General features: G+C 33.3%; 1 protein-coding gene across 1 annotated transcript in view; it reads left to right on the top strand.

Moving 5' to 3' along the window:
* LOC149785554 (uncharacterized) overlaps positions 1–16,693 on the top strand; it is a 198,141-nt gene extending 181,448 nt beyond the window's left edge. The window contains exons 54-57 of the mRNA XM_089979355.1: positions 594–795; positions 12,912–13,230; positions 14,546–14,729; positions 16,224–16,693. Coding sequence (XP_089835481.1) covers positions 594–795; positions 12,912–13,230; positions 14,546–14,729; positions 16,224–16,364 — 846 coding nt within the window. The 3' untranslated portion in view covers positions 16,365–16,693. The remainder of the gene's footprint in view (positions 1–593; positions 796–12,911; positions 13,231–14,545; positions 14,730–16,223) is intronic.
* The last annotated feature ends 5,376 nt before the right edge of the window (positions 16,694–22,069 follow it).

Below are 22,069 nucleotides of genomic sequence, written 5' to 3'. Positions count from 1 at the left end.
TGTATAAACTTAAATTAAATCAGAAAAAAGAGTAACTGTCTATAAAACTTGTTTACTGATAATGCCCCTTACTGCCTTCAGCTGTGGTACATGATATTAATAGATTAACTGAATTAATTCTTTGTAGCAGTCATATGAGGCCACTTACTAACCAGCCTAGCTGGTCTGGACCTTTCTTCCAGTGGCCTGTGTACCTGACTGTTAAACAGAAATGGGATTCAATTCCCCATTGTGACAGCTGTATCTGATCCCATTACATTCTTGGGGATTGTCCAACTCTTAATAGCTAGTAATATAAAAGAGAATATGCTTTGACCCCTCTAAAAGGTGATCCAATTTGGGTGATATTTGAGGATGAAAATTATTATGGTGTAGGGAAGTATAGTGTGGCACGTGTATATGAGGCTACTCCCTACCTAGCTGGTCTGGACCATTTTTAGACTAAGCATTTACATTGGACAGCAAAACTGATCAGTCAGGTTTGGTTCCCAACAGCAACAGCTACACTTCATACTTGTTTACAGTACTGCTGTAAGTTATCAAATAAACCTCACTTACAATCATCTACGTTATCATTTTTAATGCCTCTACAGTGTCCGGATGTCAGTTCTGCCTTGGACCGATCCAAGATGACTTGGATGGCTGTAAAGATAACCTACCATCTGGATTCTCCCTACATTGGATTGGACAACTTGACATTTGTGGTTACTGATAAGAGTTCCACCAGGTCTGATATTGTGACTATACTGATGGCACTGATGGAACAACCTTGTCTCCATAATGGAGGCTGCAAAAGTAAGTGAGGGTATATAATTAAAATAAGTAATCTACAATCAAATCTGTAAGGAACTTTGATTTAACTTAATTCTAGTTTTAAATTATCACTAATTCAAGCCCAGGCTAAAAATGAAGCTAAATAATGGCATTTTAAGTCAGGCTGTTTTCTTAAAAGATTCTTCTTGCTGCATTGATTTTCTGAAATGGACTGCAAAAGTGGCTGTTTATGATAGGTTATTGCAAAATTAAGTTGACCTTTAAGAATTGCCTGACAGTATTCTTGTTTTTCACAAAGTTCTATTTTACCAACAAATTTTACCAATGCTTGAGAGGGTTATGTAAGCAGGTGCTGATTTTATTTTCAGTTTAAGGTTTAGACAGTTTTTTTAGCTTAGCCTTACTTTGATATCTTTGTAATAGGTAGTGGATTTAATATTTAAAATGACAGGTGGTCTCATAAGAGGTCACAACATTATACAACATATACATATATACATATAGTTGTGCCCTTTAAAGATTTAGTCTTTTCAGGTTCCATTTTGAGGCATACATTCAGTCAAGTTAAGTATAAATACTGCAGTTCACTGCAGCACTAGCATAGGTCAGGAACTGTCCAATATATATCAGTGCAATTTTTGTGTGTAGACTGTGTACCAGACTACATGTATATTTTATGTCTTTGGTCTTGTCTGTCCTATTTTGGATTGAACTATGGCATTTGACAGTTAATATTATATCTTTTAAATAGACTGTTAATATAACAGGATTAGCTCAAGAACCATTTAGCATATTCTGTTGCAATATCATATGAACATTTTCTGAAAGATTTGCATGGGTCTTTTATAGGTTTAGTTATATCTACTACGTTTTAGCCAGAGTTATTGCCCTTGTGGAGCAAATTCAGCATAGGTCAGGAACCACTGGATATATACTGATGGAATTTGATAAGAAAATTGCTTTTTAGATCCAGATGTGCCTTTTATGGATTTAGTCTTACCTACTCTTGATCTGTTTGTTCATCCAACATTTGGGCTACATTATTATAATTTTGTTTGTTACTGCAAAATAAAGGTGCCCTATATTCATGTGACTTCATTAGTTTTACATCAAATTAAAGTTCTGTTCTGTTTTAAAGGATATGAATCTTTGCAGTATATTTTATATTTAATAAGCAGATACTTGTCAGCAAAGTGAAATACTGAAAACTGTTAAAAACTTCATTTCCTTCATAATGCAAGAAGGATGAAATGTCTTGAAAAACATGTTTGGTTCATTAGATGTAAAGTAGTTGACGGAGTCATTTAGCGTTTCATGTTAGATCACATGCCTCTGTTAGCATAACCTGGCAAATGAATCTCAGGCTGTGTGTTGAATTTAAATAATTAAGAATGCAGAATATTAGTCATTACCAATATGTCAATCTCAAAAACGCTACTCAAAACTAAGTTTATGATTAAGGAAGGAAAATATATTCATCACTAAGAAAATGGTGGAGCTATCTGATCTCGTCAGCTTTTTGACAGTGCACATATGTTGGATAATCTGAACATTTCGAGTCCATGCTAGAGGGTGATTCAGGTGAAATGTCAACTTAAAGTTTTTTATTTCACCTAACACATCCAGAAAATGAAGTTTACTTTTTCTCATATTGATTTCATGACATTACCTACAACCCCTTTTGTTTTAACACAATGCAAAAATAATAAAGTAAAACACTGACTTTATGAAAATTTTCTTTCAGTAATGAAGGTGAAAATATTTTTTTAAAAATTGTTTTATGTTGTGTAGCCAATTTTGATGCTAATTTATTGATGATAGATATTCAGAATTACATTGCTTTCGAAAGAATTCCTGCCAAATTCACATATTTATCAATGAGAAACTGTATTTTGTCCATTCTGAAGCAGATTATGATCATGGCGTAACAGATGAAATTTAACAACATCATCGGGTTCTTGAAGTGTTATGCCAAAATAAACATTATCGGAAATGTTACTTGTTAATGATCCATGTATAAAGCCAGTAAGTCGTCTTTGTGATTGTCTTCAATTAATTCTGTATACAATCGTTGCTCAAACAATAGCCAACTTGTGTTTCTTCCTTAACTGCCTACACAACCAAGCAGCAAACAATGTGGTGGTTGAGAAAAGATTCGCACAGTTTAAAAAACATCAAAAAACAAAAGCCACCAACATGTATGTTGAGCTTGGTGGTGTTATAAAAACGCAATCAGTTGACCAGTAAATAATGTCCACTTTATTTGCTGGAAATTGAAAGGGTATGAAATTGTACATGCGTTCAGCATTTAAAAAAACTATAAAAGTGACTCATGACCATTGCAGGCCTACTGCTCTTAGTTCTCGGGTTTTACATGTGTATAGGGTTTGCTTAAGAACTCGTTATTAATTTCCTAATTTTTTATAAAAATATTTTACCTTTATGGAAAAGCAGGTTCACAACACAATTCGTTCTCTGCACATTGCACAAAACAATTATTATCATTTTGGGGAAGAGATCGTGTAAGAATTTGAATATAATACAACATATAATATGATCATGGCATGGTTCCTTTAAATTTTAAATACATGTACTTGTATTTTTCTTGCACCCAGAAAAATACTTTTTTTAAAGTGTGAGAAATAGTGTGTAAAACGTTTATTATCATTTTGGGGAAGAGTTCGCGTATGAATTTTAATGTAATACGATCTTGCCATAGCTTCTGAAATTGAACAGTATCACCAGGTTCTTGACGTGTTATGTCAAAATAAACATTATCGGAAATGTTACTTATTACTAATCCATGGGTAAAGCCAGTAAGTCGTCTTTGTGATTGTTTTTAATTAATTCTCTATACAATTGTTCCTCAATAGCTGACAAGTGTTTCTTCTTTAACTGCATACACAACCAAGCAGCAGACAATGCGGTGGTTGATAAAAGATTCTCACAATTTAATAAACATCAAAAAATGAAAGCCGCCAACATGTTTGCTTGGCTTGGCAGTGTTATTAGATGCAGACAGTAATAATGTCCACTTTATTAACTGGATATTGAAATGGTATGATATTGTACATGCATAGAGCTTATAAAAATTTATAAAAGTGACTCGTAACCATTGCAGGCCTACTGCACTTAGTTCTTGGGTTTTACATGGGTATGGTGTTTGTTTATGAACTCGTTATTAATTTCCTATTTTTTTATAAAATAATATTTTACTGTTATGGAAAAGCAAGTTCACAAATGCAGGTCGTTCTCTGCACTTTGTGCAATGACTAGTATAGTAATTTTCACACGTTTCTTTCGATATTCACAAAATCTGAAGTAAAAGTTATATGCATGCTGAAAGCATGTGTTAATTATTCTTGCTGTAGTCATTCAAACAAATGGGCATACAAGCGTTAAATATTGGAAATTTGCAATGGACAGATTTACATGGAAATGCATATGCAAAAATTTTAGCAGTATGAAATTTTTACAGACACCGTTCATAGACCCTGGAATGTAATGAACCATACACGTGCTTAGTCTTTCTTAACCTAATTTTGCTGTTAATTTTTTTCCATTGAATTCAGACACACAATGATGTGTGACAAAATTACTGAATAGTTTAAATATGTATGCAATTTTTGCAATGGAATTACATATAGTACAGATTAATTGCAAGCCCAGACAGTACGATATCAGATGGCAAGTAAATGGTGTTGATATTCAGTTCATGCTGTATATTAGATGCTGAATTCAGATACAATGATCTGGGAAAAAATTATTGAATGTTGTAAATCTGTGAGAAATTTTTCAATGGATTTACATGCATTATAGATGAACTGCATGCCACGATGGCACGATCATAAACGGTGTTGATAACCTATTCATCATATACATTAGACTTGAATACACGTATATGTGCCAATGAGTTCTCTGAAAAAAGTAAAATACTGTAAAACCCTGCATTAATATGAACCCGATATTAACGTGATCCAATTTTGTGGACCCCAATTATCGCATTATAGCAGGGTTCCACTGTATTTCATTAGCATTTTATTCATCTGACGTGAAAATATGCAAAAACAGTATTTTCAAGTGACTCTTTCAAACTTTGTACACCTGCTTCTTTCTATTTTGCCAGCTTTGCCCCATTCTGGCTAGAGAGATGTGTATTCACCCATAATATTGGAGTCATGCTTGGACCCTGATTTATTATGATTAGATGCAATTTAAAGAAGTGCAAAATGAATGGAATGAAGTAAAAATTCTGAAAAGCAAGATTTAATAAAGTTCATTTGGGATATTTCAAAATCAAATAAGTCTGGGATTGTATTGCAGCCTGAATTAATTTAGTATTATCATTCCTGTATTTAAAAATCTAATGACTACTCAGGTAAAATCCAATCCAAATCCCATGATTTGGGTATCCTTGACAGTGACTACATTACCGTATTTACCGCATATGTTGGGACACAATAAAATAATTATTTTTTTTCCTGTCCCAGAACTTATGGTGAAACATTTTTTCACTTTGGTCATATGTCCCAAGACTTGAGAAACGAAATAAATTTGTATTGCATTTGTGCTTGCCCCCCCCACTGCACATTGCAATAAAATAGATAAATGAAAACACTTAATTGATAATAAAAAGAAAGAAACTAACCTTGTGTTGTTATCATTTATTCCTTTTTTCAACATGAGCATTAAAGAATAAAATATTTCCACGAAATCCGTATAAGTGTCGTAGGCTTCCATACTGTAGCGTGTATCAATTATGTCCGATACCACATACCATGTTGTTCATTGACATGAACATTGAGAAACATTTGTGTGTGGTTGTGCTCAAAGGTTTGAACATGTTATCCGACTGAAAACTGGAGCCCATAAAATCGCAAACAAGAGGGAAATAGTCAACCGATATCTTGAAGACGCCTTACATGCATAACACAGTGTTGGGTGGAAAATAATCAAGACTGAATTATATCCAGGTCTACTGTATAACAGTATGCCACAAGTAAAAATTGTCATTTGAAAACACATTCACTTGAGTGCAAGTGACAATCTTTTCACCAGCTCTGGTTACAAAATTATCCTTACTATTTATCCACAGACATCAATGCTCCTTTATATTAATTGTAACCACATATGCCAAGGACATAGAAGCCCTGTTGGTGAATAAACACGACTGGCAGCAAGTGGTTAACTCCTTCTTTGACCCTACAGACAGGACATCAAAGACAAAAGGTTAATTTTATTACAAAGCAAGCCAATCTCAGAAGCCGACTTTGGTTACTTTTTTTTGTAAAAGATATCAATACAAAGGTTATTTTATTGCAAAGCAAGCCAACATTGGAAGCTGACTATGGATTCTGTGAAATGAGCCAATCCTTTTTTTTTTTTTTTTTTTGAATATACAAAGATGGCCAAAATATGGAAGTAAACTTGGGTTCATTTTCAACTATATTCACGGGAATTTTGAAAATAGATTGAAACATTGGAACAAATTTTAAGTGACACAATATAGTGCTTTGTGCACAGATGTCTATGAGCCAGCAATATTTGGAGAAAATAAAATCATGTGATGAATTTGTGAAGGCCAGAAGAGAAGCAAACGATTTCGCAAACGAGAGGGAAATAATCAACCGATATATTGAAGACAACTGCCATTCATGCATGGCACAGTGTTATGTGCAAAATAGCTAAGATTATTTTTATATCCAGGTCTACTGTATGATGGTATCTTGCAAATAAAAAACATTATTTGAAAAGACATTCACTTGAGTGCAAGTGACAATCTTTTCGCCAGCGCAGGTTACAAAAGTATCATTACTATTTACCCGCAGACATCAGTGCACCTTTATATGAATTATTACTACAGACGCCAAGCACATAGAAGCCCAGGTGGTAAATAGACACAACTGGCATTCAGCAGTAAACTTCGTCTTTGAACTTACCGACAGGACATCAAAGACAAAGGTTATTTTTATTACAAAGCATGCCGAAATCCGAAGCTGACTTTAGACACGAAGCCGATTTTTTTTTAAAGGATATCAATACAAAGGTTATTTTATTGCAGAGCAAGCTGACCTCAGAAGCCGACTATGGATTCTTTTAAGTGCGCCGATTTTTTTATTTTTTAGCTTTGAATATACAACGATGGCCGAGATATGAAAGCTAACTTTGGTTCCTTTTCACCACTAATCACAAAAATTTTGAAAATAAAGTGAAACAATGGAACAGTTTTTAAAGTTACACAATATAGTGCTTCATGCGCAAACATTGATGACCCAGCATCATCCAGATTTGGAGAAAATAAAATCATGTGATGAATTCATGAAGGCCATAAGAGAAACAGATCATTTCACTGACAATATGATCATTAACGTGGATGAAACTCTAGTGTACTTTGATCGCAGGAGAAGGGTTGTGTTGATGAGATGCTGCTGCTGTGGATTAAAGAGTTTTATCTCAAGTACACAGTTTTATATTTTTTAAAATAAAATTTCAGCTAGAGTGCAATTTCCAACATGTAATTTTCGAATGATTTAAAAGGTGCCCCACAACTTACGACTCGATAAAAACAATGTGTCCCAGAACATAGAGTGCACAAAAAAGTTACTTTTAAAATTAATTTATGGTGCCCCAACAAATACAGTGTCCCAACATATACTGTAAATATGGTAGATTACATTGAAAGTAGATGTTAGGGCACCAAATAGGTATAAGTGAATTTTTTTAAATAAAAAATTAGTCCTTTTTGTAGCCACAGGTATATAATTTTGAAAGATTTTTTTGTCCAAATTCAAAGCAAAGACATTTTCATATTGAACATATAGGCTGAGTTAAGAGCATAAAGTTAACATCTGTCTAATAAAGCTGTTATGGGAAAATCTGAAAATAGAAACAGCTTTTGATTTGAAAAATGCACATGCTCTAAAGCAAAATTTTATTTTGTTCCTTTCAGTCAGGGTCATAAGAGATCCTTTAAAAAATACATTTCAGGCAGGACATATCTGGAAAAGGCTGGAAATTCTTGTTTTGAAAGGTGTGGGAACTATGTGTCTGTTAACTTAATATCTTTATATGCTGCTTGTTTTTAGCATATCTCGAAAACTATTTAACATATTACAATGCAATTTGACATTACAATGCAATCTGATATCACAGTGTAATTTTATATGTTTTAATAGATCTACATATGCCAATTAATTTTTATTCTTGTTTGCTCCAGTTTGGATGGAGTGATGGCCTTTGTCAATCTTATTTATAGCTTTACCTGGGATTTTGCATCAGTTGTTGAGATTTTGAAAAAGTTGGACTTCTAATATAAATTCCTATTTAACACACTGTATATACAAATTACAGTGAGGAGGGCACTTTTCAATGCACTCAAGATGCTAATAACTCTAGTCTCTAACTATTATAATTCATCTAAGATAAGATAATTCATTGAGGTTGTACTGGTTGAAATATGTATATGGGCCAAGCATTAAATACAATTAATTGATGAAGAATATATGTATCAATTTAGTTCTGTTTCTATATCATGATTTAAATCAAAATTGTTATGTACTTGTGGACACAGAATTTTGATTATTATCAGAACAGCCCTTTCTATAAGAAGTATGTGACAATTGTACACTAGTGTCATTGATATTAGAACAGACTTTTTATGGCTAAATACATAGAAGTTGGATTAGTATTAGAATAGGCTTACTCTGAATAGACTATGTGGACAGTATGCAGAGGTTTAATTGATAAATTAAACTAGACTTACCAAGTCGAAGTTTAATTGTAACTTTATGAACCCCATAAGTGCCTTGGTGATCACATGAGATGATATTGGTCACGTGGTTGATCAGTCTTGAGAGCAAAAAGAAATGGAAGCCTCAATATTTTATTGGGCAGGAATGTGAAGGGTGAGCATGCCTGTATGAAAACTTCTGCCCTGACCTTAACCAGATTCCAGGTGGAATTTTAAAGCGGATTTCACCTAAAGCCTAGATTCCACTTATTATAAATTTTAGGTGGATTCAGGGTGGAATATGGCCCAAAATATTACTCCAGCTATTATTAGGAGGAATGTTTACTTCTGCCTAATTAAATGGAAATACCTGCAGAAACCCCATCCAATAATGAAAATGTCAAGGCAGATTTCAGATGGGTTTTTTAAGCGCTTTCTGCCTAAACCATACAAAATATACTAAGATTTCTATTAAACTGCCTAATGATTTTTAGACATTATTGGGAATCAATGATAAATATTCACAGTAATTTTTAAAATGGATCATAAATTTTATTTTGACAGATATTATCAAATAAGATTCAGGTTTTTCTTGTCATTTTCTTTCTTGCATACAAAACCTAATCCATGATGGCATCACTTAAGTGTTTTTCATTTCACTTTAAAGTTTTACCAAAACTTTCATTGACATTATGGTGAGGTTTCACAAAAATTTGACTAAAACTTTCGTAAGAGTTCACTAAAATTTTGATCATTATATTGCATTTTACTGAAGTCAGTAGTGTTTCAGACATTTCAGAAGGTTTCAAAGAAATAATGGATATGAATTAAACAGGACTTTATTAACCAATGTGATATTCTTGTGTGCATGAAAACAAATATACTTATGTTGTAATTATATGACATCCAAGGCAAGAGATATGGGAGTTAATAACAATAATAATAATAATAATAATAATAATAATAATAATAATAATAAAGACTTTATTTAGAGAAGGTAATTCAGTTAGTTACATAACTAATCTACCTTGAGGCCTTCTATCTGTTATGTACAACATATACAGTATATACAACATGATATGAAGTATCTGACACTAAATAATTTAAGTGATTTTAAAAATCAAAGTATCAAGTCTGGAACATACGCACAGGCATCTGTGAACACATAAACGTATATAAAATATAAAATATTAATCTGCATTGAAAAATTCAGCTGTGAAAATAATGCAAAATTACAGAAAAGCATCCATTTGAGACACTGATTATGAAAAGAAGAAAAGCTAGGACCCTGCCTTATGTCACTTGTACTGTAGACTTGATTTTTGGTTGTACAAACTATGATGCAGTTGTGGTCTCTTGAATTAGTCCTTGTTCCATAAGCAGCCGTGACAAACGTTTATCATGATATAATTACTCTTATTTTACACTGAATTCTAACACACCTAGAATATTTTGATAATATACACAAAAATGCCTCACGATATTGAAAGCAGATTCTACTTTTTGCCCAAGAAAATTCCGCAAAGATATGACTATGTTTGATAGACGTGGGTATCTGGCAACAATTCCCTCCAGTGATCTATACGTTGTCCCTCCTTAAATTCTGAAGTTAATCAGTTTGGAGTTGTATAACTTCGAAATCATCCTGATTCCTGGTTCAATTCCTTGTCCTTTTTAGCATGTTAGCTGCTACTGTAAAACTCTTTATGGTACAAAAAGCAAAATGCTAGTCCTGGTGTTCAGTTTTCATACAAATTGACCAATTATGTTCCCATCGACTTTGCATTCAAGCTATTCTCATTGCCGCACATTTTTCAAATGGTTATTCAATCTCATATCCCATTCGAAAATTTGAATCGCCATGTTTAACAAACATGCTTATTCCCATCAGTTTCTGTTATGCGATGATTCATTGGGCAAGTACAAAATTTTGACCAATCAGAAAGCTTTTTACAACGATCATCTGTTAAATGGGACTGGATAGAGTATTATTTTTAAAAGTTTCAGAGACAATATTAAAAAATGGGTCCATATCGAGGAAATTCAGGTCAGGAGAGAAGCAAAATTCTATTTTAAAATGGTAAACAAGATGAAAACTTGTTTGAGGGCAGTTAAATCCAATTAAGTTAAACAAAAATACAAGTCCAAATTCCTCCTTTCATATAATAGATGCCAGTGACTAAGTTCCTAATTCCACCTAGATGGTGGGTGGAAAATCAACCAAGTCCAAAATTATGCCCAAAGATATATTATATGGCAGGAATTTTGACAAAAGTCCATCTTAGAGTTAGACGGACTCTGGATGGATTCATCTTTGACTTCTCCAATTTTCCATGTCCGCCTTTTTTTAACCAGATTTTTAGCATTTTCGGCAGATTCTGCCTGGAGTCTGCTTAAGTTCCAGGTGGAATCTGCCTAATTGTTTTGTATGGGCATGATCACTAAGGCACCTATGAGGTTCATGAAGTTACAGTCAAACTTCGACTTGGTAAGTCTAATTTAATTTACCAATTTCACTTCCCCCATAAGTGCCTCATGATCCCATGAGATATCAGAGAGAGGCTTCCATTTATGGAATAGATTAACAAGTAGGAAAGAAGAAAACTGTTATGTGTTGGTAGTAAACCAGATATACCAAAGTTACAGTGTAAATTACATGACCATTATGAAACTCTGGATGCTGACAAGACCTTTGTACTGAATTCATTTGTGTCTGTAACAGGCTTGTCAAGTTCAGATGTTCCTGAAAATACAGACACTAGCCCAAGCAGCTGCTTTCTAGATTGTACACAGTTGTATGACTCTTAGTACAGGCTGCAGAAACAGATGAGCCCTTGTACTATGAACCTGCAAAACTGATGTATTAATACAGAGTCCCTCATAACAGTCTGTATCCAGTTTGATATTGTGTCTTTGCAACTTTTTTATGGGAAGATTGTGTGCTGTCGAATAACTGTGTTTCAGAATTTTGCAAATTCGGTCTGTTGCAAATAACACTGGTAACAAGCCATAAGATATGAATAAGAGTAAAGGTAATTCTACATACTAAATGATCCTAGTAATTAAGTGTACATACTACCAATAATTACAATTATGATGCCATAATATTCTGCAAAAATCGAGCAAATAACTTACTGACCTTTTCTAAGCTTTGTTTTTCTTTAGAATCTACCTCTGAGATTATGAGTGGCTTCTTTCTCGGAGTAAACCCTATTGATCTGCAATCCTTCCTGGCAACTACTGAATTAATCTTATGAGTTCAGAAGGTATCATTCGGGTCTGAATTGTAATCATCCCCTCTATCTCAATTTTCTATTGGCTGTCGCTGTGGACTAATCCAGTCAAACTTAGTAGTCAATGTCCCACTCGCTGTCAATGTGGGGACATATAAGAAAATGCCCTGTTCACCCCATGGACTTTCCCTTTGATCCTTGAACTAATCTTTAACATATAGGTGTGATAACGGCAAGCCTTTGTTAAGTGACATGACCAGTTGCCATTGCCAACTCAAGCTTCCATTCTCTGGCTGGTCATGGTACCTTTGCCTAAGAGTTAAACACTAACCCCATGGCAATCTTTAGAGATCAAACACAAGGCTGCAGTAATATTCCTAAGACACTTAGATTACAGCTTATACATGACTTCATAGCTGGGGCCTAGCAAATGTGACAAGGCACTTATGGGGGAAATGAAATTAATATTAGTACAGACTAATTGTGACCAAACTTTTTAGCCACTATGCAAATGAACTGAAACTATAGAAGGGATTGTTTAGCAAAGTTTCACTCCACAATTTTTATATTTGCAGTTAAGAATAATTATGGGTCACTTATTACCTGTTGTTGATTTTAGCTTGTTAAAAATATTTATATCTTTTCATAGCTAAGCATCCAGGTAATCCAAACTCACTAACTTGTTTATGGATGGGGTCCATTTTCTTGTGATATTCTTAGTTGAATATCTTTAACCAGGTAATGGTCTTTACATTAAAAAATAGGAGGAAATAAGTACCCTGTCATGCAATGCTCTTACTGAAAACTTCATAAAATCTGTACCTCTTGTCAATCGCATGATAACAATTTATCTGGTGTATTGTTAAGTGAATTATTTTAGTATGACACAGTCACTAAGATCACATCAGTTTTTTACAACAGATAGCGTGCATGGCCAAATTGCAGCAGGACACAAGTCAATAAAAATTAACAAAGTTCACTTAATCTTTTTATTTCCTTATGTTTTTTCTTTTAGTATTTTTGTTATTATTGTTATAATAGTTTCGTTCTTTTTCATTATGTAATAGGAGATATAATTTGCAACCATATCATTTTAGTTTAATGTATCCAGATCTTGATAGCACTAAAATACATGTACAACATTGAGAATATTTTGATCAATATTTTATTTGCAGGCAAATATCCGAATGAATATCAGTGTGAAAACCTCAGACGCACTAAGACCTTTGATCAATATTATACTTGTGATTGCCACAGTGGTTGGACGGGGTTACGATGCGAAGACGATATTGATGAATGTGTTGGAAACCCATGTGCAGAACCTCTCATCTGCCTTAATTTGCAGAACCACTTCCAGTGTGCATGTCCCCCTAATCAAACCAACTGTCTTCCAGCTCCAGAAGATGAGTTCAAATGGTGGATGGGGGCACTGATAGCTGTTGGATGCTTGCTTCTCATTGGAATTGTCATTGTATGCTTCCTCTACAAAACTGGGTATGGCTACCAGCATTAGCATAATACAAACCTGAATGAAAGCATTGTTTACATGATATGTTATTCATCACACCCCTCTATGCCTAAAATCAGATATGATTACATGTACTTAAAAATACCTAAATCTTTACACAGCTTCTCAAAAATGTCTTAAGGGATTCAACTAAATTTGATAGAAAGTGTGCTGACATAAAACCAGTTAAGTTTATGCAAAAAATTTCAGTCTGCCATCAAATTTGGCCACTGTTTTTTTCAGGCAAAGTTTTAAAAGATTTCTCAAGAACTACTTGCAGAATTTGATCAAATTTGACAGAAAGAATCCTGCATGAAGTATTTCAGGTTATGCCAATCCACTGTCAGATATGGCTTCTGCTACTAAGTATAGAAGAACTTTTATCTGCTATTTAATACTGCTCAACAGACTTTCACCAATTTGCAAGAGAGGATTCTTGCTTGACAGTTCAGATTTATGTCTTGATGCCAGTCTTCCATCAAATATGGTTGCCAGTGTTAAAAATTTAAAAATAATTATGGATCATTATCTAAAAAATCTTTTCGGTATAATTAGAGCAACTTGATAGAAAGCATCATGACTAAAAGCCTTTCTGTATTGAACAAATAAAGCTAACATGCCATCAAATATGGATGAAGATGAAAAGAAAAGAAAAACCTTAAGATATTGTTTCATAACGTAGGCATTCAAAAAGAAACTTTCATAATGTATGCAGTCAAAAGCATTGGAATTAATTGCTACAGACATCATCCTATTGACCCAGTTTTCTATACCAACTGCTCTTGCATTTGGCTGTCTGATAGCTGTCAGCCAGGTGAGTGATTGCTAGCCCACTTGAAACACTTGTCAACTTAGTCAACTTGTAGATTCATTGACAATCAACTGTTGATGACTTTCCATTTTTTAGACATTGTTATACACAATATACAAGGATGTTACAAGTGATGACTGGGAAACTATAGTGAACTGTCTCCACAGTTTTAAAGTTCACAGGACTTGAAATATGGATTCTTCTTATATAAAAGAATTTAAAACAAATTTTTTTCAGGACTGCAAAAGATAAGGAACATGTGCACCAAAATGTATGTTTCAAGAATCACATAAAAATTACAGTTAAATGAATATGATTTTTCCAAGTATTTGTAAATAATCAAGGACAGCAAATGCAACCAAAACATTTCATTTACATGGAGTTACAGGACCGAATGCAAAAATGAAAATTGTCTTGAAAGCCACTTTCATGGTCTAGCTAGAAAATTTACATCACCGTTTATAACAGTAATTATTATTATCATGTTACAGACGTCTTATGGCATGGAAGAGAGGTGCATATGATGCAGTTGCCAAAATTAAGAATGGCAGCAAAGTATCCATTATGTCAAATGAATCAGATGACTCTGTCAATAAGAGTGAGGCCATTGTAGAGGAAACAGAGGAGAACATTGAGGAAAATGAGGAGGATGAAGAGGAGAGTATTGAGGTTGAGGTACATTTCACATGAAAAATATTTCCATAGCCATCTACTTTATTTTATAATGTATAATGTGCATCCATCTGTGTACAGCAAAGACTTGAATCAGCCATTACACAATGTGCCTTAAGATCAGAATCTAGGTTTTGTTTGTTAACATGGCTATAATATTTATTCCATGGTGGCTCATGTATAATGATCAGCCCTCCCCTCCCCCCCCCACTTTTTGGCAATTTTGGCAAACGTTTACTAAGGATATTTTTCTCTGATGACAAGCCCAACAGCTATCTTTGGACAGTCAGTCTTGTTGTGGAAGAAATACGGCTAATTCAAACAAACAGCATTACCTCAAATCTGATGGCATATTATATGACTGAAGATCAGTGTCTCTGCTGTTCAGAATTGGATACACATCTCTGTGCAGTACTTTACATTTCCTATCTGCCACTGTTTACCTTTTAACCCTAATGAAGTGGCACATTGATACCACAATATAAGTTACAGGGTTTTTTAACAATATAACACAATTATGGTCATTGATCCCATTTATGGGATGGACTATTTTTTTAAACAGCTCTTATTATAAGACAATCTAACTGAAAAGACAATGCTACTGAGTGACTACCTTAAACAGTTATAGTGACAGACCACTGTAACGCATTGATTTTGCATTATTGTTGTCTCAGTTTCAATCACAGAGTCTACTGTTGGTTGCCTAGCCAAATTTGTTGATGCCTCTGGATTTTCTGAATACTCCCACTTTACAAGTCTTTATTTGCCACTCCCTGGGTTGCCAGAAGTCCTTGATTTAAAATACTAGAGTTTAATAATAAAACACTATAGCATCCATGTTCCATGAAAACATTTCCAGTTTAATCAAACAGCCTGTTATTCTGATAAGTTATATGCCAATCAATGTCTCCAGCTGGTTGATTTTACTACTTTATCTTTTTACATTTACAACAAATAAGAAATCTACCTGTATCCTTATCTGTATGCATACTGTGATTCTATAAAACCCTCATCTATGTATGTCTTTGTCTATCATGTGTTTATCTATAAATATGAATACCAACTCTAATGATTTTTCCACTGCAAGGTAAAAGTTTAAAAGGTTTGTGTTTGTTTAAAGGGAATTATTTAATAGTAATGTAGACTCTTTCTTTGGCAACCCTTCCACATAATCGGTCCCTTTATGGCTGTGTAAGTAGCAAATAGATCCTATTATATTCATACTATGCTAGTATATTCATACTATACTATTATATTCATACTATACTATTATATTCATGCTATACTATTATATTCATACTGTGCTAGTATATTCATACTATACTATTATATTCATGCTATACTATTATATTCATACTATGCTAGTGTATTCATACTATACTATTATATTCATGCTATTCTATTATATTCATACTATGCTTGTATATTCATACTATTATATTCATAATTAATGTCTGAAGGAACATTACAATATGATTGTAATTGAATTATTTCTAGGAGGAATATGACCACACCTCTGTCCTAGAAGTTATTGGATTGGACATCAATGCAAAAACACCCAAACTGAACTTTGGTTTTGCCCCTGAATTGTTCCTTCCACCACATCACAGATTAAAGACCAGGACCCATCACACCTGAATGATGACTGCATTCTAATACCCCAGTAATTGACATGAATTATTGATCTTTTTGGACTGATTTGCTTTAAGTTACTTTTTAAATGTGTTGTGTGAACAATCGCTGTTTTAGACACCTTTTTTAATTGTTACATGTGAATTTCCATCCTTATAAATTTGAATTACCTTCTCTGTGTTGTGTGAATTTCCAATTGTTTTTATTTATACACCCTTTTTCAAATTTATTGTGTAAATTTCCATGTTTAATATTTTACCATAGAGTTTTAAAATGCTGATTACAGATATACACTTATTTACTATCCTTAAAAATTTCATACAAAAGCAATAATTTAAAACAGAAATGATCAAATAAAAGTACTTGTACTTATTTTTGCATTATGTTGTTTGTCATTTTTAGGGGAAATCTTTTGTCATTCTTTTTAATATCTATGTGTGTGTGCACATTTTTGCAGTGATTAGAATGCTGCAGCATGAATATTATAATCAAGTTTTAAGCATTGGAAAGTGTACATGTTGGACCTTTTAATGCTGCACGTACAATTCATTCAGTTGTCTTAAATCAAAGACATATTTGTAAAGCATGTATTCTTCAACTTATTCTGCTCATAAGGAGAAGAATGTTCATTGGTGGTGTTTGCTGTGAAACTTGTTTTTCACCCACGTAACAGTAATCTACCTGATTTGCTAACCTTACTTTTGTTATCTTAGTCTGGTTTTATATATACACACATACAACAAAAGGAACTTCACCCATAAAGCAACTTATAGTCTTTCCAACGTTGACAATATGCCATACAAAACATTGTGGAAAACACATGCACACAAAGTTGAGCTTATTGGTATAGCTTTAGACACGAGCAATACACACTGGCTACAAAAATCCAACTCTCAAAAAAGCTACTGCAAAGCTGGCAACAACCAGAAATATGTTATGTGAAACAGGTTTCTAAAGACTTTGTCATACACCCCCAATCAGCCTCAGTTGAATCAAACATAATAATGCTACTGCAAATGAAAACTCCTGCATTTTCCAGTCAGAGTGGATTATTCAACAGTCCACAAACAGGTAGATTTCAATGTAGCATGACATTGAAGTATAGTAATAGCAACACTGGAGTATATTTCTTCCAGGGCAGAAAATACAAATTTCCAATAAAGCCAGAAATTAGAAATCTGTCTACTGTCTACACACTTTGTTAGAACTGTATCCAATATTGTACTGCATAGTATCATACCATTGACTACCATAAAACATTTTCCAAATTAGAACTGACGGAAATTAACAGTATAAAAGGTGTTAAATACTTAATGTCAATTTCACATGTTATCCATCAATTAAATGATAATACAGTAATAATATCAAGTGTTTTTATGTTTCTATTTTCTCATGCATAGAACTTTTATACTTAGGTTCCACAGGTCACTGCACAACCCTCAGTAACATATTCATATTAATGCACAGTATTTACAAAACAATAGCATGTTGCTCCAGACACTCACTGTCTACTGCTTCGAACATGTAACAGTTATAACTTTTTTCTGGATTTTGTGTTCATTTCTAAGAGTGGCATATATAGCTAGATTCTACTTAGATAATTATTCATATTTTGATAAAAGAATACCAGACCTGTTGACCTTTATATAAAGTGAAAGTCAGTAATGGTAGCTGATTACCAGTAATACTAAGTGTGTTGAATCTGTTAACAATGTTTCAAAAATGCAGGGTTATTTTAATTAAATTAGAAAAAAACAATTGGGCGACTGGGATTTCCTTTTCTAACTCATGAGACAGAGAAATCTAGATGTTCTGTTAACTTTACTATTCTTATCTTAGTCTCGTTTCAATCAGGTCGACTCTAAGAACTATGTTTATAAAGAAGAAACCCTCTGTTGTCTTTTGCTATGCCTGATGAAGTTGTTCTAAAATCAAATAATAGCAACAACAACAATAGATATATAACATATAAAAGCCATATAGCAGCTTAAGGTCTCTCCAACTTTGAGAACACACCATATAAAACATTTTGAGAGAGACAGACATACACACATACAAAATCAAATTATTTGGTACTATGAGAGAAACTATAGTTCATTCTGCACAGCATAGTAAATTTTTTCCTATCTGTAGACCTAACTCAGTACTATTTCAGGTCAGAGCCAATAAATGTGGCTAATTAGTTTTAAATACTACATGTTAAATGAATTAGATACACTAAGCTTCATGTAATGATGTTGACCTGGAAATTTACTGAGCTACAAATAGGATAAAATTCATGATGCTTTGTGGAACAAACTATGACAGAAAACACTTTTCTAGGCACAGACTATACACATCACAGACTACAAAAAACACTGTTCTAGGCACAGACATTACACATCACAGACTACATAAATGAAAAATCCAAACTCTCTCACCATGTACTAAAAAGACCGCAACAACTTGAAATGAGTTATATCAGACCTGCATTCTTCAAACTTTGTCAAACAGTGCCAGTTGTTGATCTGAATATTGTAAAGAAATTAAATTTCCTGCTCTTACCAGTCAGAGTGGTTCATTCATCAGTCCACATGCTATTCCACAAGATTTCCATGTAGCATCTTGCACTAGTAATAGCAACACTTGCCATATTTCCACAAAAGAAAATTTCCAAGAATAACCTGAATTAGATATCCTCTATGTCACCAAACATTTAGTTAAAACTGTACGGTAGTGTGTACCCAATATTGTAATGTATTGTACTGTTGCTTACCGTATAACTTTTTCCAAAAATAGAACTGATGAAAGTTAAAAGTTATCCATATGAAAGTTATGAATTACTGTTATTTTTATATGATGCCCATCGATTAAATGTGATAATACAGTAATAATATCAGATTGTTTTATGTTTCTATTTTCTCATGCATAAATCTATTGCCCTTATTAACGTATTCATATAAATGCGCAGTACTGTTATTTAAACAATAGCACAAGGCTCTAGATGCTGATTGTGCAACATTTACAACACCAATTATAACTTTTTTCTTTATTTTTTTCCCCCTGTTCCAAGAATGGCATATATAGCTAGATTCCACTTAGATAATTATTCAGATTTTCATACAAGAGTACAAAACCTGATGACCTTTATATAGAGTGAGAAGTAATAATAGTACCTGATGAATAATATTGTGTTTTGAATCTGTTAACTAAATTGCAAGAGTTGATGGTTATTTGAATTTAATTATGGAAAAAAATTCGGTAAGAAAAATAATCTATGTCAATGAGGTTATGCCTCATGGGGAGACAAATAATGTAACCCCTTGACTGGAATTTCCATGTCTCGGTGCAAACCCAAACATTGAGTCTATTACTCTTATCCCCCTCATAAAAATACAGGGAGATAAAGCTATCTCTATGTCCAATTGTTTGTCTGTAACCCATACACCTTTCTTTAGTCTTCAAACATGTTCCATTCCAGAGAAAACTTTGAAACCATTCAAGTTATTTCAAAATAAATTTGGTGCACATGTCAAGCAAGTAGCATAGCTGTACCTTGTGACACTTAGAAGTTTCTGCATTCACTGTGTTACCATGACAACAGATTACTCAACAGTATAAGTAGCATGAAATTGAGAGCATTTGGACATAAATAATAAATACATTAAGAATAATTGGCCATAGGGTATCGGATACAAGTGTTGGGTGTTGAACCCATAGGGTAGTTTCAGTAGGAGTCTTTACATATGCAGGACACATGAGGAATATGTCAGTCCTGAGGAGTATTGAAAAATGGTGAACAATGAAGTTGTTTTGTTTCAGGTTCTAATTTCTTCTGCTGCTGTGATTCTTACAGTGTTGCAGCAGTTCTTATCCTTGATAAAGTTAGTTTTGAAGGTTATCCTACAGCATTAGAATAATAATAATTAATATGATGATGAAGCCTGTCTTAGATACAAACATTTTCTGGCAACTGGATACTTTCCTTCATTATGAAGAGCAGCAAGTTAGATTGATACAAATACCTGAACCAATCCTTCCAACACAGTCATCTCTTAGCACTAATATGATGTATTTGCAATGGATCTACCAAACTTATAAATGACCGACCTATGTAGTAGCTTGTTTAATCCTATCAAACTATGATAAGATGTTCATTGAGGACTCAAATGCCATAAAATCACAATATTCCATCTAGACTTATTAGAAAAACTTTTGTAAAAAATAAAACATCTGATTTTACCAGGAGAAAGCGCATTACACTACATGGCAGTATGGCATATACTCAATGACCACTAATTCTAGGTCTAAAGGGCTGCCTACCCATCTATAAAATCAAATTAATCAAAGAAATTTCAGATTAAGGTAGGCACCACTACATCTGAATGCTATCCTCAGGATACAGGTATATATCGGGACTATGTATTGTCAGTCAGGAATGTGAACATAAAAATAACAGTGAAATCTCTTAACCTTGGAAATAATTATCAAATAATCATTATGTGTTGACAAATTTGTATTTGTTTTACCAGTAGATGTAAACTATGCACAATATTGAACTTCAAATATAGATATGCTGCATCAGAGTTCAGAAATGGTCAAAACAATTTCAAATTTTCTAAATCAATAACTGAATGCCAATTAGTGACACAGACTTCATGATGATCCCATACGCTATCTTGATGGTTCTCTTATCCTGGTTGTGGTGGGAACCAAATTGTAATGGCTTATTTTTTGTCATAAACTAACTTTCCTTCTGCATATTGGATACCTCAAAGACAAATGGAGGAACAAAAATGGTTTTAACACTGGTCATATGGTCAAACATATTTAGGAGAAGACAGCATTAAATTGTTACTCTAGTTATACAGGTTTTTACTAAGATTTAAACTTAACTATGCCTTGATTTTGTATGAATCAGCTTGCAAATATTGTGGCTGATGCATTATCTCATGCACAGATAACCACCTTGATTATCACACACACATACAAAAGCAATGTCCATACCATCTGTGGAGAGTATGATGAAAAACTGCTTGCTAGGACGAGTCTGAAAATTTGTTTTTTTTTGTGCTTATTTCAATGCTAAATTATGTACTCCTGTAAATGCAGTTATTTGATTCATCAATACTTCCATTGTTTTATATTATGGCTGAATTTAAAACAAAGTCACAAGGAAAAATAAACCATGTAATAAACAAAGTATCAGTCACATGAATTGTTATATATTTTGCAGATGTTTTATAACCGTTTGAAGAAAAAAAGTAAAATAATAGTATATTTAGTATTGCCAAAATAATCACATTGCTGTAGCTGTCACTGCTAATACACACATTTTTTAATGATTTGCATACATGCTAAGTTTTCTGGAACCAATCGGGGAGATTTGTGTTCAGAATCAGGAAGATTAGCGTAACGATTATTTTTCTCATAAGTTTAAGCGCGAAAGTGCAGATTGTACCACAGATAAGGAAAATAACTATAATGAATAATAGTTACTGAACTTTATTAATTTTGTTATATGTTATTTTCTTAATCTCACAAATTTTTTTTTATGAATCTTCACAAGAATCACTGTGGTTAAAAAAATAATGACACACTGGAACCTCAAACACTCAAACAAACTTAATTTTGTTTCCAGTATGTGTTGTTTGTCTTTCAGTTTTGTAGAGAAGCTCCTTTTGCAGCGATACACAAATCATTTGAAGGTTTGAGCTCAAAATAGTCACACT

Source organism: Sinohyriopsis cumingii, chromosome 13 (genome assembly GCF_028554795.1).
Source record: "Sinohyriopsis cumingii isolate HCF-2022 chromosome 13, ASM2855479v2, whole genome shotgun sequence".
Taxonomy (NCBI): Eukaryota; Metazoa; Mollusca; class Bivalvia; order Unionida; family Unionidae; genus Sinohyriopsis; species Sinohyriopsis cumingii.
The sequence above is the reverse complement of the archived record's forward strand: the minus strand, read 5'-3'. Positions and strand labels throughout refer to the sequence as shown.